Below are 27516 nucleotides of genomic sequence, written 5' to 3'. Positions count from 1 at the left end.
ATAAAATCTAGCATCAAAGTACCTGCTTGTCAGTCAGTACAATACATATTTAGGTTCGGAAGAAATTGGTGTGGGTTGAATATCAAGATTGGCTTTTTAGGGTTTGGTTTTCTTATCTACTAACTGCAACAAGTAATGCTAACCTGTTCTGGGAGTGGTTAGAGATATAACTTAGGTAGTTGAGTGATTTACTTTTATTAACCACCACAGAGACAATGTGTGGAAGCCACAGATGACCTGACACATCTAAGAGGCTCATTGTTCCATAAGAGGTCACAGTTTTACTTCCTCCCCTGGAAGATTCAGTTTCATAGTAGTCAGTAGGCTGTATGTCTGAAGTCGTGGCAAAAAGGGTTTCATATTACAGAAGGGATATATGGCAGGATTTGGGGTAAGAATTCTAGTAAGTAGGGTTCATTTTCATTGTACCTTTTAAACTTGTGCTTTTCCTTCAAGATACATATGTGTATAAGTAGACATTCCTGTGTGTGCATGTATTTTTCTTAAGAATGAACTCTCTTCGTGAGGCAGTTTATCATTAAATAAAGCTGTTCCCATATTAACAATTTGAGGCTACTTTTGGCCTTTAGGAAGACTTTACTTACAGGGTATGATGCCTTGTATCTGACAAGATACTTTCGCATAAATCATTTTCCCGGATTCTCATTGCATACCTATGAGGTAGGTTGTTATTTGATTTATAGAGGTTAAGGACATGGTTAAGGCTCCGCAGTGGCAGACATTAGAACTAGAATCAGTCTGACTCCAGATAGATCTCTTACTGTTAGCATAACTACAACTCTCAGAGTCATTTGCTACCTCTCTGACTTATATTTTATCCCTGTTTGGGAGTTTGTGCAGGGCTTTCTTACAGAAAAAGCCACTGAATGTGAGAAATACCTTCAGAGTAGTGTTAGAAGTACAGTTTCTGCAGCTTGGCCTGGTTGTTACTTAATCTTTTACAAATAATCATATTGCTTTTGTTCAACAAATATTTACTAAGTGTTCTGAGTGCTTTACTCAGGTGCTGTTCTAAATTAAAAAAAAAAAAAAAAAAGAAAGAAAAGAGAAAGGACAAAAGACCTGTCCCTGCTTAAAGGAGCTTGCAATCCATTGGGTGAGATCAACTAAACATAAATTGTATAATAAAACTATGAGGAGAAATAGAATAAGGAGGAGAGTGATTGAGGAAGTGCTACTTGGGATAAGGTAGTTAGGGAAAGCATCTTCAGTGTCATTTGAGCAGACATTGAATTGAATGGACTGAGAGTAGTTTGTGTGGCTCTTTAGAAGGAGTCCTCTGGTTGGAGGGAAAAACAGGTTCTAAGTGCTAAGGTAGGAGTGCTCAGATTGTTTACAAGAAGCATTTTTTGAGTAGGTGATTACCAGGAAGATCAAGGTGGGCCTTGAAGGATGTGGAGGAAGAGAAACAAAAGGTATGCTCCAGGTGGAACTAATACCATGAGCATAGGCATTGCTCTTCAGTATGCTTAGACAGTGGCAGTCAACGACATTAGAGACCTTCAGAGAGACCTTAGAGTACATCTAGTTCAAGCTTCTTTCACAGTTGGGGGAATTGGGGCCCAGAGAGGGCTCAGACTAGAACTCTGATTTTCTGACCATGACCATTATTCTCGCTTTTCCCACCACATCACGCTCTTCTTTTATCTAAGTTGGGACAAGTGCTAGATATAGGAATTTAAAATTTACTCTGCAGATATGATGAGTCCCTAAGAGTTTGTGATATAAGAGGTACAGTGGAAACATTGGGGGTGGAATGCAGAAGCAACATCTAATTAGATGAAACAGTTAGTAACATCCAGTTCTGTCCTTGACCACTGCCTGATTTTGGACAAGTCCCTTCTCCTTCCTCACACTGCTTTGTCATGTATAAACTGAGTAGGTTATATCAATGAATTGGCTAGTTTTTTAGGTAGGGCCCCTTCTGGGCTGAGACAGAATTTCTGAGGAGCAGAAGACCTGCCAGTGTGAAGACTAGGCTGCTGTTGTTCTGATGGTTGGCGTGAGCCCATCTGCTCCCTGACTCCTGAATACCAATGCTTATAAACTTGCTCTCATTTGTTGGACTCCTGGCTTTCTTGACCCAGAGCCATTTTGCATGGAAGCTCTGTATGTGTTACGTGAAAAGATCAACAAGGTAAATTGTTAAAGCACGGTGTAAAATTGTGTTATGGTATACTACATTTTGAATAAAATAGAAAGGGAAAATAAGACTATATATACACATATACATTTTATTCACTAATTTAAGTAAAGAGACTCTGAAAGAATAAATAAAATAACCACCAATTCCTGTGTGAGCATGTGTGTGAGAAGAGAGTAAGTATAGAACAGGAATGAGAGGGAGACTTCTCACTATTTATCTTTTTATAATTTTTTATTATAGAGCCATCTAGGTATATTTTAAATTATATTTTATAAAAGGAACAATAAGAAAAGGATAACGTTTTTCTATAAATAATGAGTATCTTATGATGAATCCCTGTTTAAAATAACTGGGTGTGGTGAGACAAATTAATTTGTTCTCATTATTCAGAGTTGCAGACCCTTAACCTAGGATGCAAATAGAAGCAAAATCATGTCCAAATTATTTTTCTCAAGATCTCACTGTTAACTTTAGGAGGCAGAAGAGGGAAAAGTTCCCTGTGTTAGGACAGGAATCCAGTAAGAAGGCTCTGAAAGTTCAGCTCCCCAGGGAGGCAGGAGTTCTGAGGAGCAGTTAATAGGGCTGACATAGTTTTTATGGAAGAATTGAAGGCCAAGGAAGGAAAAGCCTAAATTACTATAAAAATTGAAAAGCAGGATCCAGTTGAACAACTTATCCCAGTGAGTGCTTAATGCAAGTCCTTGGCAAAGTTTTCTGAGAAGCCAAACTTGTGTGTGTGTGTGTGTGTGTGTGTGTGTGTGTGTGTGTCTGTGTGTGTCTGTGTGTATGTAAGTAATTTTTAAAGAAGTTTATTCAAGGTTCTCAAAGTCCTAGCTTTACCAGAAACCAATGAACCAATGTAGTCAACATTTAGTTTTTTAAAATGTGTCTTCTAATACTAAAACATTCTCTTTCTTAAGAAACTGTGCATTTAAAAGCCAGGTCACTGTTAATAAAGGATATCTTGTTAACATAGATAAAGGTCAATCAAGCATCAGTTGACTAACGGCTTTCCAAAGTGTCAGTTAGGAAAGACTGTTTGAACTTGTTAGTTGTTTCCTCCAAAAGGGACTGCCTGCAGCACAAAGCCAGTGATTCACAGTTACAGGAACTGGAGCCTGGCTTTTTGACAGTATACCCTGCTAGGTGTTCTCACGTAGGGATGGAGGAACAGACCCCTTGCTGTAGATCTCATAAGGCCAGTACTGTAGTCACTGGTACATTGTATAATGTCTTCATTATATCACTGGTTAAATTACATGGCTCAGATGAGTTTTACAGGAAAAGTTGCTGCATGGATGGTTTACATGGAGGTGTCTCTTACTAAGCATTGCTGACTAAACAATGAAGAATTTTAGGCTGTTGGTTTAGCCTGTCCAGAGGTTATTAATTTTTCTGGATTACTCTGTAGACCATACAGACTGATTCTCAAACCCTGAATTATTCTTTCCTCCTAGACAAGTCCCTTCTGCTTTCTGGGTGTTAGTATCCTCATATGTAAAATAAGGGGGATGCATCAGTTAAGAGTGACTTTCTCTTTGCCCTATATGTTGTTTGACTGACAAACTAATGTGTTTAGCCATTCTTACCTTTGAGGGTATGTCTTTTTTCAAATAATAGTAAAAGACCCTATTAATAAGCTGGATTGTGTGGTTTTGTTATAATACATAGATTTTATATAAGTGGCAGAGCCTCGCAAGAAAAGATAGTGAAGGTATCTGGGTTCCAGTTCCTTGTTGGAGCTAGAAGCAGGAGGAGGTGGAGCAGAAGTGGTGGCTAGTAGTTAGAGTAGTGAGAGGATAGGGTGGGTAACCCAGGACCGCTGGCTCTGTGAACTTGTCTGACTTTTGCAGGGTAGGCAGGCAGCCATGGAGGCCATTTGCTCTACAGACATTATCTTCTGCCTTAGTACGTTTCCTAGCAGTTTACTTTCTAGGATAAGATTTCAATTTTTTTCTTAGTAGTGTCTTGGGAAAAGAATTTTCCAAATAGAATGCTTCTTTAACATAAAGGCTTAAGAGTAAGTGATTTGTAAACAGGTTTCAAAACTTGTAAGGCATCAAAACATGTAAAAAATATTCATGCAAAAAATATTCATGCTTTGGATTCTATCTCAAATCTCAAGTTGGTGACTGCTTATTAGCAAATTTTCACAGGAGTGAGAATGATTATGTCTAAGACTCCAGTGTACACTGAAATTAGTCCATGCTTACTAGATCGGGGTGATGAATTGGTGCTTATCCTATGCTCGTTGTAGATACTGCCACGTAGTCGCAACACTATCTTGCTAAGCCTAGACAGCCTCCAACTGTTCACCAAGACAGTGGTTCAGGGTGGCTGGGTGGCTCAGTGGCTGAGCGTCTGCCTTTGACTCGGGTCATGATCCGGAGGTCCTGGGATAGAGTCCTGCATTGGGCTCCCTGCAGGCAGCCTGCTTCTCCTTCTGCCTATGTCTCTGCCTGTGTCTCTCATGAATAAATAAATAAATAAAATCTTAAAAAAAAAAAAAAAAAAGACAGTGGTTCAGACAGCCAGAGTCAGTTGATTAGAGCTGGTATAAGACAAAATCTGTATCCCTGGACTAGATTTTATTGATTATGTTATGTGCTTTTAATGCCTAATCTTACTCAGATACTCCCTTTCTTAATTTCCTTCACGTAAGCAACTAGATGACACATTTTTTTTTAATTTAACTTTTTTTTTTCCAAGTGTTTTTATTAACTGAAAGTCTCATTCAAACCAAATACCTAGTTTTAGGAAGTGGTAGATTCACATTACCCATTTGCCCATTTATTATGCCACATTCTTTTCATGCCTGTTGTATTACATTACACCACCAGCACCTGTAGAACCAGAGACTTGGTTCAAAACAGGAGAGCCTGAACATCTTTATATGTGCAGTCCATAATCACAGCTACCATTCAGCCAAGATTGAAGACGGCAGGCCTTGTGACAGGGAGCCCATCTAGTTCTGTCACACAGAATGACCAAGCAGGTCATTTTCTTCACAATGGCTCTTTATTAGCTTTCCCGAGAGGCAGAAGTTTTGTTTTAAATGTTGTTTTTCCCCCCTCCTGATTAATAAAATATATGTTCACTATGCCGTTATTCCCTGTGTTAGGGAAAATAAAAATTTGCTTGCAAATCTGTCACTGAGAGATAACAGTGATGGAAGTTTAAATGAATAATAATCTCTGTGAATTTTGTATAAAGTGCCTGCATTTCATTCTCTCACAAAGGCAGTTGTAGCAGATTGTTGTCTCTATTTGTAATGTAGATAGAGGCTTTGAGAGGTTAAGTGAACTTATGATGGACTCACAGAAAGTTAATGGCTGATTTAGAATCAAACCCCCAATTTTTGACTCAGTGATCCAACAACAATAACCATGTGAAGCTATCTAGGAGAAAAAATTCAGAACATATTACCTTGCCTTTGGTTTTCCCAGTACTTAGGTTATGTAGCTGAGCAGGCACTTAGTAGCCAGATACTTTTGGGGAAATTACTTAACATTTCCGAGCCTGGGACAAAATAGGTTCTTAATAAGTAGCAGCTTTATTTTTTTATATCATCTTTATGATAGGGAGAGTAGACTCCATGTGTTGTAGTACTGTTTGGGTCAAATTTAGTCTATGGCTATACTTTCAGATGGCTGCTGCTTGTTCTCTTGCAGCCAAGGATCCATTCCTGTGGCAAAGCAGAGGAATGCAATAGGCTGCTTGTGTGTGCCATACTGGCTTTCTCCAGAAATAGGCCTAGTATTTAGGGAAGGAAAACAATCCCACGAAAATTGTTTTTCTATTTTTGAATTTTATGTAAATGAAATCATGTTCATGAGATTTATTTTGATATTCTATAGATACAATTATTATGTTCCCAGAGGAGATGGTGCAGTATATAGTTGGGCATTTTTCTAAATATAATTTAATGCTCAGAGAACCTTAAGCTTGAAGTATATAGATAGACTCAAGGCTACCTTGTATTAGCTGTGTTACCTAAAGTAAGTCACTTACTGTCTTTTGAGGATAATAAGGCTTGGCCTGTCTACCTCACAGAATGGTCATGGAGATCAAACAGCATAATATACAGAAGCATTTTGCAAACCATAAAGCATTCCACAAATTTAAGGTAGAACTTGTTTATTGCCAAAGTTAGTTCCTTCATTTAATAGCAAATCTGACTAAACTGTCTTCAGTTTAGTGCCCTCAGGCCAATTGTGGGGCCTAGCGCATGACTGGGGACTTAGATGTCAAAATGTACAGTGACAGCAGAGGAGATATTTACAACTAAGGAAAGGAAGGATCTCAGGCATAAAGAAGTTTATTGAGGCCATTGCCAAATAACTGATTTCTTTCCACTCCTAGGTCACTGGTTAAAAAAAAAAAAAAAAAAAGTAACGTTACACATAATAACTGACATCACTTATTGAACTGGATGGACCTCCTTCATGTCAAGCATTGTTTCCATATTGTCTTTAATTCTGATAACAACCCTACAAGATAGGCTTTATTATTCCTCTTACTATGTATGTAGAAACTAAGGTTCAGAGAATCCTTATGGTCCATCACTTCAGCTTTATTTATAAAGACTAGGTTATCTAAGAAAGGGGGATAATTTAGGGCAACCCTACAAGATAGGCTTTATTATTCCTCTTACTATGTATGTAGAAACTAAGGTTCAGAGAATCCTTATGGTCCATCACTTCAGCTTTATTTATAAAGACTAGGTTATCTAAGAAAGGGGGATAATTTAGGGTTGAGGTAAGTTCTTAGGCCTGAGATTTCTTTTATGTGTTTCAATTTGAGTGAAGTAAGGTCTCACCTTTTAAAGCTGACTTAACACTCGTATTAGAGTTGGAAGAAACCTTAACGTGCACCCAGTTTAACCTTCGTTACAGAAGCTAAGGCTGGCATAATGAAGAAGTGTTAAGCTCGTACAAGGTACTGGCCTTCTGATCCTGGCATGCTGCTTTTTAAGGTACAATGACTTTTCTTGCAGGGTGCCAGTAACCCTCCCAAAGATACTTCTAGTGCCCACCTTCTGGTTTGCTGGCTTACACGTTTTCTCTTCAAAGAAAGAAAAAATAAACTCAGGGCAAAAACTAATGAGTTGTATGCCCATAAAATGACTTTTACCATTTTAAGAAAATTTAAAATGATATAGATTTAATATGAAACTTGAAATCTATTTAGTATCATGTATAGGTAGGTATGTGGGTGTATTAAAATAGAAAGCTTGTCTCATCTGCCTGTAGAAAATGATGCTAAGCCAGAGATCATGGATATTTAATTCACCTCAGCTATTTGTGCCCAACACTTCCGAACACTTGGAACTATGCAGAAGTGACATAAGACATAATTCTTGCTCTCTTGGAATTTATAGTCTCACTGATGGAGGCTGGTCTCCTGAGTTCTAGGCCTGTGCTTTATTGTGCTTTAATGGTTTTTCACCAGAGAGGAGGTTTTGTTTACAGATATGAAAGAGCATAGCATAATACTCTGTATGACTTCTTTCATTTAGTCTTCATTTTCTAGCAAAGAGTTATGGAACACCTTCTATTTGCTATCACTTTGTTAAGCACTGTGGTTGCAAGGATAAACCCTGAAGGCATTCACAGTTGTGGATAGATAATCATGTATATACTGATACAGAGAGTCACAAATACTCAACATACATGCAATGTCAGCGATCAAAGTAGCACTTAGTGTTCTGGACAGTTTGGCAGGAAAGAGCCTAATGTGAATGTGGATTTTTGTGCAGAGCTTCCCAGTGGAAGCATCATTTGAAATAGGTTTATAATTCAAGTCAGTAACTGAATTTGGTCTTTTACTTCTAGCCATGATGGAATAACGGGGACAAGATTTACCTTCCTACATTAACCTTTTGGAATATCAAACATATGTGAAAATGTTTTTCAGACATTGGACAACAGGTAGTAAAGGATTGTGGAGAGAGAGGATGAGAAGAGAAATGAAAGATATGAAAAGACCCAAATGAAACTTTTTAGGGATAAAAAATGTAATAATCTGAATTGAAAAATAAAGCAGAAGGTATTAAATAGCAGACTAAGCAGTGCAGAAGAAAAGATCAGTGGATTAAAGAAATAGCAAAAGAAACTTTCCAAGATGTGGGACCTCTGGGCTCAGCGGTTGAACATCTGCCTTCGGTTTGGGGCGTGATCCAGGAGTTCTGGGATTGAGTCCTACATTGGACTTCTTACATGGAGCCTGCTTCTCCCTCTGCCTGTGTCTCTGCCTCTCTCTTTGAGTCCCTCATGGATAAATAAATAAAATCTAAAAAAAAAAACAAAAAACCAAACTATCCAAGATGAAGCACATGGAAGAAAAAAGACTGGAAAACAAACGAACAGATTACTAATAACATGTGGGTATAGTATAGTATCAAGAGGTCTAATATATGTGTAATTATAGTCCTGAAGAAGGGGGGTAGGGGTAGGAAAAATTTTTGAAGAATTAATGGCTGATTTTTCCCCTAAATTTGATGAAAACTAAAGCCACACATACAAGAAGCTCAACAAACTATAAGTTATATTAAGCACAAAGGAAACTATACCATAAAGAGGGACATTTCATAATGTGGAAAGAGTTAATATATCAAATAAGCATAACAGTCCTGAGTGTATGTGTACCTAATGGGAAAGCTTCAAAATATGTGAAGCAAAAACTGTTAAAACAGAAATTGGCAGTTATAGTTGGGGATTTTAACATTCCTCTTTTAGTAATTGATAAAACAACTAAACTGAAAGCCATTAAGGCTATAGAACACTTGAACAACACCGTCAACTAATTTGACCTAATCGACATTTATAGAATACTCCAATCAACAATAACAGAATAAATCTTTTCAAGTGCACATAGGACATTTACCAAGATAAACTGTAGTCTGGGCCATAAAACAAGTGTTAATAGTTGAAAATAATTGAAATCATAGAAAGTATGTTCCCTAACCAGAACAGAATTAAACTAGAAATTCATAACATGAGGATAAATGAGAAAACTTCAAATATTTAGAAATAAACACACCCCTAAATAACACATGGATCAAAGAAAAAAAATCAAGAAAAAAATTAGAAAACATTTAGAACTAAATAAAAATCAAAACAAGCAAAATTTAGGGGATGCTGCTAAAGGAGTGCTTAGAGGGAAATCCATATTTAATTAAATGCATATATTAGAAAAGAACAAAGGTCTTAAATCAGCGTAAGCCTTCCCCTTAAGAAACTAGAAGAAATAAGAGCAAGTTAAACCTAAAGAAAACATATGGAAGGTAAGAGCAGAAATTAATGAAATAAAAAACAGAAAAGCAATAGAGAGGAGTGCCTGGGTGGCTCAGTGGTTGAGCATCTGCCTTTGGCTCAGGTCTTGATCCCAGGGCCCTGGGATTAAGTCCACACTGGGCTCCTCTCAGGGAGCCTGCTACTCCCTCTGCCTATGTCTCTGCCTCTCTCTCTATGTCTCTCATGAAAAATAAATAAAATCTTCAAAAAAGAGAAAAAGAAAAGCAATAGAGAAAAATCAGCCTAAAACTTGGAGGTCAATAAAAGATCACTAAAATTGCTCAATTGCCAATTGATTGGGACAAAAAGTGAGAATGCACAAATTATCAATATAAGGAATGAAAGAGCAATATTTACAGAGCTTGCATATACTAAAAGGATAACAGAATATTATGAACAACATTATGCCATAAAGTGAAAAACTATGTCCACGAAATGAACAAATTCTTAAAAAAGACAAACTACGAAAGCTTACTCAAGAAGAAATAGCATGAGTAGCCATAGTCTACTAAATAATTAAATAGCTCTACTTAAACTAGCCCTCATCAGTTGGACTGTTTTGCTCTATCTTTATTTTTAAAAATTGAATTTTAGTTAAAAATCTTGAAAACTACAGGGTCTTGATCATTTTACTGGATAATTCTGCAAAATGTTCAGGGAAGACATAATACCAATTCTACATAAATTCTTTCAGAATGTAGAAAAGGAAGGAAAAAAAATAATGTAGAAAAGGAGAGAATACTTCACAGTTGACTTTTATGAGGCCAGCATACCCTGTACTAATTAATTGTTGACAAAAAATTTCAGGGGCAGGGAGTGGAAATTATATTAAAAAAGAAAATCCAGCAATATGTAAAAAGGGCCCTATATGACCATTATGTTTATCTCAGGAATTAAGGTTAGTTTAACATCAGTGCAATTCCCCACATTAATAAGAGTTAATAAGATATTAATAATAAACAGAAGAACCATGTCAAAAGATGCAGAAAATGCACTTGATAAAATTTGACAGTCATTCATGAGTTTAAAATTCTCAGCAAACTAGGAATAGAAGGAAAATTTCTCAACCTAATAAAGGACATCTATCAAAAAATAATCTATTGCTAACATACTTAATGGTAAAAACTGAATACCTTTTCACTAAGATTGAGATTATGGGGAGAATGGCTGCACTCATATAATGTTCTATTCGACATTATACTGGAGGATGTCATCAATGCAATAAGGTAAAAATGAGAGACTAAAAGTTACACAGATTATGAAGGAAGAAATAATGGTAGTTACATGACTATATACATTTGTCATGACTCATTAAAATACATATTTAAAGTGATTAATTTTAGTTTTTACATATTATGCCTCAACAAAGAAAGAACCATAAACAAATGTCTACTGTTTGCCAAGTACTGTTAGGAGTTCACTTAGGTGGATGTGAGTCTTTCTTACAGGAAGCTCACTGGTGGTAGACACCGTGTAGAAAGATTTGCAGTTCCGAGTCTTAGAAAGAAGTACTGCTGAGGCACAGAGGACGGGGTTCTTATCAGGGAAGGCCCCACACAGAGGCTGCTTGAGTTTTTGTCTCGTCAGTGAACAGGAGTCTGAAGAGTGTTGATGAGAAGGGCATTCCAAGCAAAGGCATGTGGATGTGAAACTGCATGTTATATTTTATAAATAGTAAAGGGCTTCATATTGCTGGCGCCCAGGAGCCATGAGATTTATGTTGAAGTGGCAGGAATTGAAGCTGGATAGGTTGGCAGAAAGATAAAAGGTGGAATGTTTCTCATATTTGCTTACCAAACTGATACTCGAGAAATTATGTACTTGAGAGAGAAACCCTCCCCCTTGGGTGAGAGATGAGGTGATCAATGCACCCTTTCATTTCTCTTCCTTCCTTTGCTTTTGGCTTAAAAAAACAAAATGGCAACAAAACCTCGCTTTTGCCATCAGCTGGTTTAAAATAGTAATTCTCCCTGGATAGACCTCAACTGAACTTGTGTAACTAAGGGTGTACTTGAGTTTTCATGTGTTATAGGGAAGAAGTATGTTTTAATGTTTGAGAAAGCTTTTAATACTAGCCATCTGGGAGAACTGCTCGGATTAAGCAGAAATGACTTCTGCCTTCAAGCAAGTATCAGTTTCTTTGTATCAGTAGGGAAAAGTACAAAATCTTCCTCACATTATATTTTAGAAAGGAGAAAACCTTCTGAAACTGCTTTTTTGGTTCAGCTCCATATATATCAAATTCTTAAATATCATTCTCTACCCTGTGAGTGATGCAGGGAAATGTATATATGTATATGTGTGGTGGGAGGAAGTACACAGGATTTTTTTTTTTTAAGATTTTATTTATTTATTCACGAGAGATACACATAGAGAGAGGCAGAGACACAGGCAGAGGGAGAAGCAGGCTCCATGGAGGGAGCCTGATGTGGCACTCGATCCTGGGACTCCAGGATCACACCCTGGGCTGAAGGCAGTTGCTAAACCGCTGAGCCACCCAGGGATCCCCAGTACACAGGATTTTAATTAAAGAATAGGACAGCTGATTTTGAGGGCTTGCTCTAAAATCAGATGTTTTCTTGTATATTACAGGCAATGGATTTTGAAGGCTGGGCGGACACCCTCTTTCTTCTGCAGTTCACCCTCTCTTGTGTGATGGGGTAAGCCTTTGTTGCCTTGTTAGCAGATAGTTTTCCTAGAGAAATTTGTTCTAGGTCCTTTTGCTTCATTTCTCAGTATCCTGTTCTGTCTCTTGAGTGTATCAGCACAGGATAATGAAACTTCCAGATTCAGGTGGTTTCACAGCCTTTGGGAATGTGCCCTAAGGGCTACTAAACTGATTCCAAAGTCATACTTAGAAGAATGGAGACAAGAAATTGTTCACCCAATAACGTATTATGTGATAAGCACCATTATATTTTAAAATGCATTATTTCATTTCCACATTGACCATTTGACACATATTTTGTCCTCTTTACCTATGAGAAAGCAGTCCCAGAACTCAGGTAAATTGTCATAGTTTGCACAGTTGCAGGCAGCAGTAGTGGCTCTCTGAATTTGGGGCTGTCTGACTCTCTCTACCAGGTTGTCCTCCTCTTGGAAGAGTATATGTGGAAGGCAAGAGAGTATCTGCTAATGTGTCTCTTCTCTTCCCCTTGTATTTCCCTAAAATACTAAGGTATTTTTTTCCTCAGCCAGTCAGTTTGGTTGGTGTTTATGACTAGATCTGGCACAGGGTAGGTACACAGTGAATGAGTGCTTCAAAATAAAATTAACATGGTGCCTTGGTACGAGTCAGCCTCAGAAGCCTCATTGTAAATCCGTCTGTTTCAACTACTGCCACTTAGTTGTTAAGTGAACTTATATCCCCTCTTAAAAGTAGTGCTAATTTGTTTTTTTTTTTTTTTCCATCTTTAAGAATCTCTCTTGCTTCCTGTTCCAAGGTCCTATAGACCTCCTTGGAGGTGCACACTTGAGCCATGGTCTGTGCACTCAGCTTTCTATCTGGGTAAAGTGAATTCGTGGTAATAGGGTCTAAAAAGAGTAGTACTCAGTGATTACGAATGGTCGTTTCAAGGTTTTGGTGAGGGTAGTTGGGGAGAACACTTGGTCAATAAGTGACATGTGTTTCTCGTTAATGAAATTTAAAAAATTTAAAGCTGCAGTATAAGCAGGGGTGAGGTGGAGAAAGCTCATAGTGACTACAGTGTGCTAGCATTTCAACACTGTTTCTGTTGGCTAAAGATTGCTCAAAAGTAAGCAACTGGCACTTATACCTCTTCCTTCTTTGTTCCAGGTTTATTTTGATGTATGCCACAGTACTCTGCACACAGTATAATTCTGCTCTTACAACTACAATAGTTGGCTGTATTAAAGTGAGTTGAAAAAATACTGTTATCTTTTGGGTACCTGCTGTATTTGAAAATTGTTACTCTGAATCCTGCTGTGGCTTTTTAAACCCCATTATCCTTCTTTCCTCACAGATTATCTTGGTTTGACAGATTGTGGTGATGGTTTCTACAATGCTCTTTAAGAACTCAGGGCATAATCTCCACTTTCAGGCAGCTCAGCTTTGGGGAATTTGGGAAAAGGAGAATGGGTTACCTCAGTAGAGGAAGTAGGCTTGTTTCACAGGGTAGGTGGCTAGCTTGGTAGCAGTAGGCCTGTCCCTTTAACCCCCAGTGAAAACTGTTCTGTTCTCTGCCTTACTGCGTTCTGGTTGTTGTTCTGGCTGTCGTAGAGAAAGGACGCCTGCCAGAAGTTAATTAAGGGAGTTTTCCAGTGCATGAGGCAAACCTTAAATGGCTCACTTTTAAAAGCTGTGTCTGACATTTCCAGTGATGTCATTTCCTCCTGATCCATTTTATTTGAGGGAGGCTCGTTTGTCTTCAGCCAGGAGAGCCAAGTTGACTTGAATATTAAGCTGAAGTTTGTGGCTTGAAGCCCAAGGCCTCTTTCATCTGACTTTGTGCTTCTGGTGCCTTAAGATCCAAGAAGCCACAGCATGCCTGATTTCCAAATGAATTAGCAGGGTAGGCTTGCTTTCTAAAAAAGGTAAGATAGAGAGGTAGGTCCTTAATCCTTTGGGAAAGAGAATGCTTGCTATGGGACTTCCTTTCTGATTCCCCATTTGTCAATAGTGAGGGAAGGGATTGCAAAATAGTTTTTACTGCCCTGCTGTTTCCCTTTACACCTCTGTGGAGTGGTGTACACCTGCCCTCACTTTAGAAACTAGATTTGGATTAAAGTTTCAGGTCTGTGACTTCAAGTCATGGAATTGGAGTGTTTGGTGTAAATAGAATGCTAAATTAAGCTATAAGTAGTTAGTTGTGTGAATTCCCATGAAAGCTAAAGACAGTTAATCTATATTCAGGCCCAGGCTTGCTAACATAGTTTTAGCCCCTCAGGTGAGCTCTCAGCTCTGTTTTGGTTTTGTAAAGTAAATGCTTCAAGAGCACAGTGAATGGCTTGCATCTTAAGAAAAAGAACAGCAAGAATGTGAGAGATAGGCCAGTTGTTAGCATTTTTTTTGCCAAAAAGGATCGTGCCTGAAAGTCAGTGTTTAATTTTAATAACCTATATGCATGTATTTTTTTTAAGATACCAAAGAAGATGCCTCCAAAAACAATTTTCACGTTGGTAAACTCCCTTCCATCCTCTCTTTTCTTTTTAAAAAAGAGGAAAAGATGCTTACATGTGAGGTCGTCTTCCTCACTTTCCCCTCACAAGTCAGCAGTTACCTCAGTGGGAGGAAAAAGCATTCTTTTCTAAGGTTGTGAAACATGCATTAGTGTTTTCTACCCCAGGTGTTTCTCTATTTAGATTTATAATGTCAGCCCATACCGTAGGACCCAGGAAGTTGATAATCTGATGACAATTCTCAGTTTAGCTTTTGGAGGGATAGATTGGCAAGAGGTTAATGTCATTTCTTATTCCTTATTTCCTAGTATACTCGTTTTCGGATTGGTGGGTTTTGTTGTCTATTTGATTTTGTATTTTAGGGGTAGGTATTTGGGCCATTGTGTGTGTGAGTTTATGTGAATATTGAAAAAGCTCAGACCTGTGTAACAGCATATTGCCATTTTTCTTTGTAGAATATATTAATAACTTATATTGGAATGGTCTTTGGTGGAGATTACATTTTCACATGGACAAACTTCATTGGCTTAAATATCAGGTAAGTAAAAATATTTAACTGTAACCACTTTGACAAGTGGGATTTGGATACTTAAATAGTGTCACAGCAAGGGGCTATTTTATTGCAGATTTGTTCATTTATTAAACAATTACTGAGCACTTACAATATATTGTATATTTAATGTCTTCACATAATGCTTTTTAAGAAATGGGGATAAAATGGTTCCATATTTATGCACAGCATTTAGGAAATCTTTTCTGGAAGTTAAACCCCTTTTACTTTATTAGCCTTCAAAGAATAGTCTTTACTTATTATGCTAGATGGCAGTACATGGTTCTCAGGAAAATACAGGGCTGAAGAAGAGCAGCTCTGTTAGAATTGCTTTATATGTGTCTGACCGTGAACATATCCCTGGATTCATTTAGTCCAGACTTTATCAGTGATGACAGTGACTTGTATGAAAGATCCTTTTTAGTTCCAGAATTAATTTCATAGTTTTAAATACTGTCTGTATTCTTAAAAATTCTCAAATTTGTATTTGGGCCAGACCTCTGTCTTGAACTCCAGCTTCTATATCTTACAGTCCACTTGACCTCTCTAGCTGACATATCCAGAACTGAACTTTTTTATTTCCTCCAAAGTGTGCTCTACTCACAGCCTGTAGATATCAGTTGCTACAGATGCTATCCTTCTAGCCTCTCAGTTAAGAAACCCCGGAGTCATCCTGGGCTCTTCAGTCTTCTACCCAGTGTCTGGTGCGTTAGCAAATTCTGTTGGTTCTGCCTTCAGAATAGATCCAGAAAAGAGTCAGTTCTCACCTTCTGCATTGCTTTGTCATCATCTAAGCCAACAATGTCTCTTTGTCTCTTGCCTAGATTACCACCTAGTCTTCTCCATTTGTATGGCTAACTCCTTTATGCCTCTATGCTTTAGCTCAGATTTTACCTGCTGAGGGAAGTTTACCCTGACAACCTGAAATAAAATTACAGCCTGCTCTTCCCTTCCTGATACTGCCCAAACCCTCTTACTCTGCTTTTCTATTTGTCTTTTCCAGAGCTCTTAATCTCTTTTAATGTACTGTATAATTTGCTTATTTATATTATTGCTGTTTTCTGTCTCTCCTGCTAGAATGTAAGTTCCATGGGGATGGGGATGGGGATCTCTGCCTGTGTTGTTCACTCATTTCCCAAGCTCGCTCCTAGAATGAATCAGGCTACTGCTTCATAAGTGTTTGATGAATTCACTATGGATTGCTGAAAAAGCACTTTGGAGACTAAAAAGAATCTTCTAGAATATGGGAGTGCCATTTTTTTTAACTTACAGCAAATTATATAACCTCTCTGGACTCTTATTTCTTTAAATGTAAACAAGTAATAATACCTATTCTACCGTCTCTATGAATCAGTATGAGAATTTAATACTAATATTGGTAATAGGTTAATAACTCATTGTTGTCCCTTCTCTGACATTGAATTTTGCAAGTATACTTTGTCTTTGAGAGGAAAAGTCATTTGTTATTTGTGGGGTAGGAGTTGGGGGGAGTGGGTGTCATATGTACCTAGGATCACATATTATAGAAGCTTGAAGATGAGTAGTTCAGCCTCAGACCTTGTTTGGTTGCAGTTCTGATGCTTGCTGTGTGACTTTGAGTGAGTTGTTTATCTCTTCTGAGCTTCAGTTTTCTTACATGTTGAAATGAAAATATCTGTATCTCTTTAGAGTTGTTAGAATGAAGTAATCTATTATAAAATACCTAATTCACTGTGCTGAGTAAGTATCAGTTTCTTTCATTAATGTTTGTGAGAAAGGGCTAGGATATAATGAGCAACCTGATGGAATAGTTTTGACTTTGGATGTGACTTACATTTCATTCACTTCTAAAAATTTGGATTAAAGAATCATATGACACCATATAGACCTGACTCAAAGATGCCTTGATTTTCTTTTTTGTTCCCTTCAAATAAATAACCTTACAGCCAAAATGAAGTAAAAGCTTCTGTTTGCATTTTCAGATCTCTGCAGTTCAAATCTCTTGTAAGATAACAGAGTTCTTATAAGAAAGCTTAGGTATCTTTTTTCATATAACAGGCTATTTAAAAAAAATTTTAGGGGTGCCTAGGAAACTCAATTGGTTAAGCCTTTGGCTCAGGTCATGATCTCAGGGCCTTGAGATCGAGCCCCCTGCTCAGTGGGGAGTCTGCTTCTCCCTCTCCCTCACTACTCATGTTCTCTCTCTCAAACAAATAAAATCTTAAGTAAAAAAACCCAGAATTTTTAAAGCATCTGAGTATGTTGGAATGTTACTCCATATGTCAATCTAACATATATCAAATCCATTATCTTGAAAATTCTTCCAGTAGAATTTCTTTTTGTGTCTCATGGTGCATTTTAGTTCTGGTTAAACAGTCTCAGTTTGCTAACAAGTTTACTGGATAGTGATAATTATGATAATGACTGTCGTTGGTATTTATCCCTAGTTAGTATTTTTGATCATTTCTAATTGCTTTCACATTTTATTGTAATAAATGTTACATATCCTGTCTCTTTACCTCTTTTATTATAAGGCTAGGGAGAATGATTGATGTACTTAACCAGCCAAGTTAGTTGCAGAGTTGGGATTAAAATTCAGTGAATTTTTGTTTGAATACTATTTCCATTACAGTGTGCTTTTCAGCTTTTGTAGAGGAAAGTATATGTTATCTAATTTTTTTCACTTTTTCTCTTTAGAAGGAAAATTACGGTTTTATTATTTATATTTTTTTACTACTTCCACTAGTTGGTAAGCAAACTCACAGGTTGTGAATGTTACTTTTTTTTTTTTTAATTATTTATTTATTTATGATAGTCACACAGAGAGAGAGAGAGGCAGAGACACAGGCAGAGGGAGAAGCAGGCTCCATGCAACAGGAGCCCGACGTGGGATTCGATCCTGGGTCTCCAGGATCGCGCCCTGGGCCAAAGGCAGGTGCCAAACCGCTGCACCACCAAGGGATCCCCCTACTTTTTTTTTTTTAATGTAAAAACCAAACTTAAAGTGGCTGTCATATTTCACTTGAATTGGAAATGGTGTCAGTACACCTTTGCACTTAGAAGGAAATCACTAATTAAATCATATTCTTAAAAATTCTATAATTAGGGGTGCCTGGGTGGCTCAGTCAGTCAAACATCTGACTCTTGATTTCAGCTGAGGTCTTGATGTCAGGGTCAGGAGTTTGGGCCCAGTTTTAGGCCCCACTGTGGTGTGGAACCGACTTAAAAGATTCTATGATTAGACCCAGATACATCTAGCTTACCTCTACCCTGCCTAGTTTCTTTGTTGTTTTAAGAAAAGTTTGAATAGGGCAGCCCCGGTGGCTCAAGCGGTTTAGCGCCGCCTGCAGCCCAGGGTGTGATCCTGGAGATCTGGGATTGAGTCCCAAGTCCGGTTCCCTGCATGGAGCCTGCTTCTCCCTCTGCCTGTGTCTGCCTCTCTCTCTCTCTCTCTCTCTCTCTATCTGTCATTCATGAATAAGTAAATAAAATCTTTAAAAAAAAAAAAAAAGAAAAAGGAAAAGTTTAAATAGCCTTGTCTCTATTGTGATTCAAGTGCAAGAAGCAGGAGGTTTGCACTGGTAGCTTACTCAGGCTTCATCCAAATTGATTCTGTGATTTAGGAGGATTTTTTTTTTTTCCCCAGTAGGGCTCTGTTGAGAGCCTGGCTGTCTTCAACTCTTCTAAATGCCTTTTCCCAGTAGCCACTTACTGAGTGCTCACCACCCAAGCCCAAAAAGGCAACAAGCCTGCTTCTATATTTCCATCAGTTGGTGGACTTGGCCTGTGTCTTTGGCCTAAGTAATGTAGCCTTTCCAGATAATGACATCATCCTCATAACTTCCCAGGCTAGAATTCCTAGAATCTCTGGGACTCATCTTCATCTGTGATTCTTTTTTTCCTTCCATTTAAAAAAATGAATAGATGATTTAAATACAGTCAAATTCACCCCTTTAGTGTTCTGTGAGTTTTAACAAATGCATACAGTCATGTAACTACCACTACCACGTTCAAGATATGAAACAGTTGTATTATCTCTAAAATCTTCCCATGTCCCTTTGCATTGAACCTCTCCCTCTCTGCTCAACCCAATAGAGATCCGTTTTCTTTTCCTGTAGTGTCTAGAATGTCATAAAGTGGTAGCTTTTGGTCTGACTTCTTTCGCTATTTAACATACTGCATTTGAGATTCCTTGTTGCATTCTGAGATTCTGTGTTGTTGTATGTATCAGTAGATTGTAACTTTTTATTGCAGAGTATATTCTGTTAGGGATATATCACAGTTTGTTTATCCATTCACCAACTGAAAGATGTTTGGGTAGCTTCCAGTTTTTAGCTCTTTTGATTTAGCTGTTATAACACTTGCTTAAAAGTTTGTGAACATAAATTTTCATTTCACTTGGGTAAATACCTAGGAGTGGAATTCCTGAGTTGTCTGGTAAGTGTATGTTTAACTTCATAAGATATTGCCAAACTATTTTCAAAAATGTCTGTACCATTTTGCATATCCCTCAGCCACATATGATGCTTTATAATGGTTGCTCCACATCCCAGCCCTTGGTATTGTCAGTTTGTTTTTGTTTTTTAAATTCTGGACATTTTAATAGGTCTGTAGTGGTATCTCATTGTTTTGTTTTGTTTTAAAGATTTATTTATTTGAGAAAGAGAGAGAGTGGTGGGGGGTGAAGGATAGAGGGAGAGAGAAAGAGAAAAACGTAAGCCGACTGTGCACTCAGCGTGGAGCCCAGTGTGGGGCTTGATCTCAGGACCCTGAGATCATGACCTGAGCCGAAACCAAGAGTTGGATGCTTAACTGAGCCACCCAGGTGCCGCTCATTGTGTTTTTACTTTCTGTAATGATTCATGCTTATATGCCATCTGTATATATTCTTTGGTAAAATGACTTTTCAAATATTTTGCCCATTTTTTAAAAATTGGGTTTTTGTTTTTTTTTTTAAGATTTTATTTTTAAGTAATTGCTGCACCCAATATGGGGCTCAAACTTGCAACTCCATGATCAAGAAGTGTATGCTCTACTGACTGACCCAGCCAGGCGCCCTTTTTTTTTTTTTTTTAATTTTATTTCGTTTTCTAAAGTTTTAAGAGTTCTTTATTTATTGTGGATACAAATCCTTTGTCAGATATGTGACTTACAAGTATTATTTCCCAGTCTTTGGCTTGTCTTTTCATTTTCTTAATACTCTTTTTTGAAGAGCACAATTTTTAAGGCTACTTTATCAGTTTTTCTTCTGTGAGCTCTGCTTTCAGTGTTAGGTATCTAAGAAATCTTTACCTAGCCCAAGGTTACAAAGATTTTCTCTGATGTGTTCTTCCAGTTTTACAGTTTTATTCTACAATTAGGTATATAGCCCATTGTGGGATTAATTTTTATATATTGTATAAGATTGGAATGAAAAATTCTTTTTGGTGTGTGTGTGTTCAGTATAGATATCCAGTTGTTCCAGTACCTTGCCTAGTTTTTTTTTTTTCCTTGCCTAGTTCTTTATAATACTCTTTTGTTTTTTAATGTCACTATTTTATAAATGAGGAGGCTGAGCCTAGAAAAAGTCAAGTAAGCTGAGTGCATTCTGAAGCATGTGTCTGTATGCTAGGCATTATGTTCTAGAGAGACATGGTGCATTCCCCTTTAGGTCTACCAAGGTCACACGATTAGTAACTCATGTCACAAGGATTTTAACCCAGACAGGTTGTATTTCAGAGTCCCAAGTTCTCCTTCCTTAATGCATTATCATTCAGCAAATGACTGAGTAACTACGATGTAGCCTAGTACTGAATATGTCTCCATTTGCCATTTTAGATTGTTGGCTATTTGAGGGCAGAAATCACTTGTCTTATTTACAGTTGTGCCAATATTTATCAGCGTCTGGCCCATAATAAGCATTCAACTAGTAATAATAACAAATTGTTAGCCAATATTTTTTATGTGTTACTTGTACTGGGCATTGTCCTGAGTATTATACTTAATCTCTGTAGCAGCCCTGTGAAATAGATGCTGTGGAATATTCCATTTCCCAGAGATCCTTAAAAAAACTTGCCCCATCATAGCCAGCTGATAAGTATTCAATTCATGATTTGCCTTCCAAGTCTTTATTCTTAACCACAGTCTGGTAAGTAGTGGATAGATGAATGGATTAATTTTATTTTCATCTCCCTTCATGACATGACATCATACTGGTTACATATTCTTAAGTCAGCCTCCTTTAGTATCACAAAACTCATTTTACTGTAGCTTCTGTTCTGAGGCACACAAGGGTCTACACAGTCTCTGAGATGGGACATGGTACAGCTCAGAATAGCTTCAAAGTTGGTTCCTGAGGCCTTTTGTCTAACTACCTCTGTTCAGCACCTGAATCTATTCCCTCATTTTGGACTTCTTTGCCTATTTCCTTAGAAAACGTAAGTTGCTTCTGATTTTCAGACTGCTTTTCCTCCTGCATAATTCCATCCTGGTAGACTCTATTCTGGTTCCAGACTTCTCCTGAAGGACATATGCTTTTCCTTGGCTGAGTGATTCTCTGATTTGGAGAGCGAGAAGGACATATTTTGAATTACCAGTTAGCTGCTGCTGATGTAATATCCACTAGGCTATTTATAGAGTTATATAACTGGTATCAGTGTCACTAGAGTAACTTAGACTTTCGAATAGAATCTAGGGAGGTTGGCTAGCTGCTGGTTATATCATAATTCCTGACAGAAGAGCAGTGAAATGGAATATAGCAAAAACTGTGTTCTGTTACAGGACTGCCTCAAGCTATTTGTAATTCACCTTTCGCAGCCTGTTTTCTTGCTCTCAGTTTCTGAACTTGAGAGTTGTCTGTCCTAATTTTGCCACTAAACTTCTCTGACTCATCCTGTGGGAGTCCTGTGGAAACTGCCATGTGCTCAGTAGGTCTAGTTATTTTGCGGGAGACTTAAGACATTGGAAGGAATTTCCTGCAGGTGTGGAAGGAACCATAAAATATATTATCCTTTTAGTTCTGATAGGAGGCATCTAACCACATTTTAAGGTTTTTTAAGAGGCAGAGAAAGAGGCAAAGAAAAAGGAGTATAGCCAATGATGGATGTGCTGAAGATAGTTTGGACTCAGCCCCAAGTTGACGGAACAGTATCAAAGATATCAAGAAAGCAAAACAAACACATAAACAAAAAACCTCTTTCTGAATAGCTAAGAAAATCCCCTCTTCCAAAAAACTAACATTAAACAGTAAGGGTGGGCAGAAAACAAGTTTTAAGGCTTATATGATTTTGTTTTTCAGTAACCTTTTTCTAGTGCAGAGTGTTTAAAAACAACAGCAACAATAATAACAAACTTATCTGGGCCTCTCCAGAATTCTGATCTTAGAACATTTGCCTGATTCATATCAGTTATTAATAATAAACCAAAAAATATCCTTGTCACGGCCCATGAGTTCCAAAAACATCACTACAGGATTTAGGAGCCTTTTATTTATTTATTTATTTTTCTAAATTTACTCCTGGGCGAATTCCTAAAACTCCTGGGCAGATGGAATGGTTCTCATCCTGGCCAGACAGACAGATCTTTGACAAAGGTACTTCTATTTTTAAAGTATGTGCACAGACCACACTTACCCTAGTGTAGAGGGGACATAAATACATGGTGGAAAGGCAACAGATAGGGAGTTAAAGTTGTTGAGTACGATGTGCATGACATCACCTTTACAGTGCCGGCTCGTTTAGTCATCTCCAGTTCACATGACACTGAAGTTGAGAGTCAGGTAAAGTAATTTGTCCAACGGCACATAGCTGCCCTAGTGAGAAGTGGAACTGTGATCTAACCCTGATCTGACTAGAAAAATCTGCCCCTTGATTTAGCCATGCAAGGGCACATGGGATAAGAGATTAAGTGGCCCCTCTTTGTTTTGAACATTCCCAGAGCCACCTTGTTTACCTCCTTTTTTACCACTCATTTGTCTTTATTCTCCTATCTCCTTTGGTAGGCAAAGTAAGAATCAGAATAATTGAACCCATTCTGTGCATATGTTAGTGAAAGTGATGACTTAGTGTATGCAAAGCCAGAGACTAATTTTTATTTTCAGGGGATTTGTAATTAAGCTGGGGAGTATGGTTAATACCTGGCAAACATTGTTTTAGGCAATGGGAATAGAGCTGCTATCAAAAATGATCATGAAAAAAAAAAAAAAACTGATCATGATCCTTGCCTTTCATGGAGTTCTCCTTCTAGTAGAGGAGACAGAAAAATGAATGAAGATAAATGAGTGAAATATTTGCTGGTGAATGTTAGCTGTGATGATAAATAGTATGGAGAAAAATAAAGCAAGGAAGGGGAATAAGTATTTTAGGGGGTGGGGACATTTACTGAGAAGATTACATTTTGTGTAAATACCTAAAAAATGGAGGGAATGAGCCACATCAGTTTCTTGAAGGAAGAGCAAGTGAAAAGAGCCTGAAGTGGGGGTGTGCCTAGGTGTGTTCAGGGAACAAGTGAGGCCAGGTTGGTGGGATGTTATGAGATGGGGCTGTGCAGGTAATGGGGTGGAGTAACAGAGTGGGGGCTACATTTAAGAGCGGGGAAGATGTTGGAGGATTTTGTATAAAGGAGTGACATGATCTGATTTAGCTTTAACGGGATTACTTTGCCCACTGTGTTGACACTTAGGCAGAAGGAGGAGGGAAAGTATAAAATGATGAAGTTAACAGTAATGGCTTTCATTCATGTAGGAATCATAAAGCATTTATTATAACATTAGGCATTTATATGGTCTTAACAGCAGCAATGATGAGGCACTTCTCTACATTCTCTTGAGAGCTTTCCACAGCTGTCATCACAAGAGTGTCACAAAGTAGCTGTCCAGACTGGAACGTGTCATAAGGCAGAGGTTGTCTGCTTGGGAAACTGCATAAAGGAAAGGCTACTTATATGAGTTCTTGAGCAGTAGGTAGGATTTGAGGTGGAAATAGAAGGGAAAAAGGTATTCCATTGAATTCTGCATGGGCAAAAGCACAGAGCCAGTGCAGGTGTTGGATGGGAGACTGGGAGGATCGGCAGCAGGTACTCTGGGATGGCTGGAGTAAGGGATTCCACAAGAGTAGTGCTGGAGAAGTAGGCTGGCCTTGAGCGTGAGGCACCTCGAGTATCTCATAACACAGGAAGGAGAAATACCCAACTTGGAAGATGCTATGAGGGTTACTGCTAAACTGCGGATCATAGAGGTTAGGTCAAGGCTTGCTCACTGAGTACAATTAAGGCCTCTTTGGGATGACCAAAGACAAAGGACTTACTATACCTAGGACTCCTTGATTTTTCTGGGTGAGTGGATGTACAGCCATGAAGAGGAGGAAGAGCAGCAATTGGCAAAACCTGTTTCTTCTGTTTGCTTTTTAGCAATATTAGCTCCTGGTGCGCTTTGGCGTTTTGACTGTTATCCCTATTGGATGTCTACTGTATGCTAACCTTTTGAAATGGTCTATTGCCCTATTATATAATGAAGTATAGAATTTAAATTATAAAATTATATAGTTTTATATAGCCTCTTATATAAATTACATAATTTAATTCTCCTTTCAGTCCTCAAAGAGTGGTATTCTAATTGCCATTTCACAGATGGGCTTATTTCACAGAGCTGAGGCTCTGAGAGATTAAGTAACTTGTCCACCATCATAGACCTTTGTGAATGTCAGCATCAACAGTCAACCCCATAACACCTCTGTGCTTCTCTCTGTTTAGATTGGAAAGCTCTGGAAGGTGATATATACAGAGGCAACATGGCTCTGCTTTATTTGGCTGGTGAGAAAGAGGAGAGAAGGCTTCCCAGTGGGCTATATGGGGAGTTAAGATGGGGTATTGGAAGAATGTAGCCAGAGGTCCCATTGCAATTATTTGGGAGGAATTACTGTATTTTAGGAAATAGCAGTAAAAGTCAAACTACCCTGGGTCATAGGTTTGGTATACGTTGACATATTGTACAGGTGGAATACACAGAAGACAGAGTCTAATCTGAAAGGCAGAGCTGCCCGGCTAGATGAGCAGATGTGTCAGATGCAAGGTTGAGATGGAGATAGACTGGACCTTAAGGCTCTTGCTCCCTGACCATGGAGTCGCTATATGGAAGGCATTTCTAGCATATATTTGTAGAACAGATAGCTAATTGTCTGACGCTGGTAAATATGTACAGGTCTAGGACATGTAGATTATGTCTGCATGGTTTGGGAAGATGAGAAGTCAGAGCAGATGAAGTGGCACCAATCAGCACCTTTCCAGCCAGTCTTGCAGTATTCTAACTAGACCGTGTCTGTGGTTCAGTGGAGCCTCATCTTTCTCTTCTATTTATCTCCCAGCTTTGTCTGTCACAGTGGGTTCAGTGAATTCATAGTTGGTAGCACTGTGATCTGAATATTAGGCAGGTGGAAAATTGCTTGAGATTTAAAAAAATGAGTATTTAGGATGGTCAAATATGTAAATAAATCCAGAGTATCAGAAGTCATCATCTTTAATGTGAATATTTATGGAGCCAATAGATTGAGAATTTTTTTTTTGGTTTGAAGTTGTAGAAGATCCTAATTCCAAACCATTTGGTAATGATGTATCAGGATTCATTTAGACTGCCCCACCCTGAGTCTGGGATTTTTCGTTTGTTTTCTCCAGCCTCCTCTTCCCCTCCTCAAAGCTTACCCTCATTACCAAAACTGCCAGGATGCAATTTATATTCCTTTCCTTTTTTTTTTTTTTTAAAGATTATTTATTTATTTATTTATTTATTCATTCATTCATTCATTCATTCATTCATAGAGACACAGAGGCAGAGACAGAAGCAGGCTCCATGCAGAGAGCCTGACGTGGGACTCGATCCAGGGTCTCCAGGATCATGCCCTAGGCTGCAGGTGGCGCTAAACCGCTGTGCCACCGGGGCTGCCCTATATTCCTTTCCAAAGCATCAACTTACTACTGCTTGGCACACAGGATCATTGTTGATGGATTCTCTTCTCTTCAGATGATTTGGGAATGGCCATTTCTGAAAATGTGAATATTTGATCATGTTAAAGTCAGGAATAAAGATGAAATGAAAAGTCTTTTATTATTACCTCATGTTGGAACTTGTAAGAATTTGAAAAGTCTGTGCTCTTTAATCCCCAGAGTTTAGAACAGCAGTCTCTGTGGTTTGGTTTTGCCCTGGTTCAAACAACCTTGTGGCAACAATGTGCCCTCCTCTTGCATCAGGTGAAGTTTATGTACTATACCACCCTGCCTTTGCTAACAGTGCATCTCCCCTCTAGTCTGTGCTTAGCAGGGCTGACGGGGAGGGGCGGAGAAGGGAATTTATATTTCCTGATTGTTTACCATGTGCCAGGATCAGGTTCTTCATGCATTATCTCATTTATAGATAGTATTATTTTATTAATACAGAAATAGAATCTCAGAGAAATTAATAGATTTGCGAAGGGGCATAGAGCTAGCAGTATATTCAGGTTTTGAACCAAGATCTAACTCCACAAAGTCCATGTTTTTTCATTACTCACTATGCTAAGGATGTAGGATCACCATAAGGATGAGGCCTGAAAGAAATTCTGGAGTATTCTTTGTCTTCTTCAATCCTACACTGCTCTACTATTTCTATCCAGGTGAAATCAGCTTAGTACAAACATCAGATTGTCTTGTCAGGAAAAATAAAGCATTGTTATGCTTAAGGTTGTTGTGGGAGGAGGAACCTAGGGGACAGAATGAAAGAAAGGAAGGAGCAATCTTTCTGCTTGGTTGTGAGGTGGGGTGGGGTTGGAGGCAAAGGGAAATGGATTCTCATGAACATGTGAACCTCAAAGAATTTTTAGCTTCCAGTCAGGAAGGCTCCAGTAAGCCATTTCCTTGGATCCTGGCCCAGTTACCAGGGAAATCATCTACTTGATGCACTAGAAAACCAGAAGAGTTTCTAGAAAAGTCTGAGAGATCAGGTTCTCTAAAAAGAAAAAAAGAAGAAATGGGGGGAAAAAAACTACCAGATGAAGGAGAAGATGAAGGATATGAAACTGGCACAAAGATTGGGTTCGTAAGGCTGCTTTGTTTGAATGGACCGTCACAGATATTGGCCCAGCAGTTACTTATCATACTTCCATATAGTGTCAGGCCAGTGCAAAGGACTTTGTAGAGCTAAGTAAGAGTAAGGTCTTAGAGATTTATAGGCTGATTGGAACAGAATAAGGACCAATATCTCTAACATCAAATGGAGCAGGGGCCATAAGGGAGGAAGTTGTTTCAGTGGAGAAAATCAGATTGACATGGATTTTATTTTATTCTGATCCATTATTAGGATATGTTATGGCCCTGAGCAAGTTGTGACTCTGGAACTCAGTTTCTTCGTCTTCAAAATGAAGGGATATTGTACTTTGCAGGAA

At 38.2% G+C, this 27516-nt stretch overlaps 1 protein-coding gene across 6 annotated transcripts in view; it reads left to right on the top strand.

Annotated features, from left to right (window-relative positions):
- The window catches only part of SLC35D1 (solute carrier family 35 member D1), a 47561-nt gene that overhangs the window by 13469 nt on the left and 6576 nt on the right, over window positions 1–27516 (top strand). The window contains exons 9-13 of one of the 6 annotated variants that reach the window (XR_012028228.1): window positions 12055–12122; window positions 13259–13337; window positions 13855–14016; window positions 15057–15139; window positions 25919–27166. Coding sequence is in view for 1 of the 6 variants with exons in the window: in XM_072820733.1 (XP_072676834.1) it covers window positions 12055–12122; window positions 13259–13337; window positions 15057–15139 (230 nt within the window). In the remaining 5 variants the exon portion in view is untranslated. Of the gene's footprint in view, window positions 1–12054; window positions 12123–13258; window positions 13338–13834; window positions 14017–15056; window positions 15140–25918; window positions 27167–27516 lie in introns of all 6 variants that reach the window. The other 5 variants (XR_012028226.1, XR_012028224.1, XR_012028227.1 and 2 more) reach the window with 5 other exon arrangements.

This window comes from Canis lupus, chromosome 3 (genome assembly GCF_048164855.1).
Source record: "Canis lupus baileyi chromosome 3, mCanLup2.hap1, whole genome shotgun sequence".
In the NCBI taxonomy this organism is placed as follows: domain Eukaryota; kingdom Metazoa; phylum Chordata; class Mammalia; order Carnivora; family Canidae; genus Canis; species Canis lupus.
The sequence above is the reverse complement of the archived record's forward strand: the minus strand, read 5'-3'. Positions and strand labels throughout refer to the sequence as shown.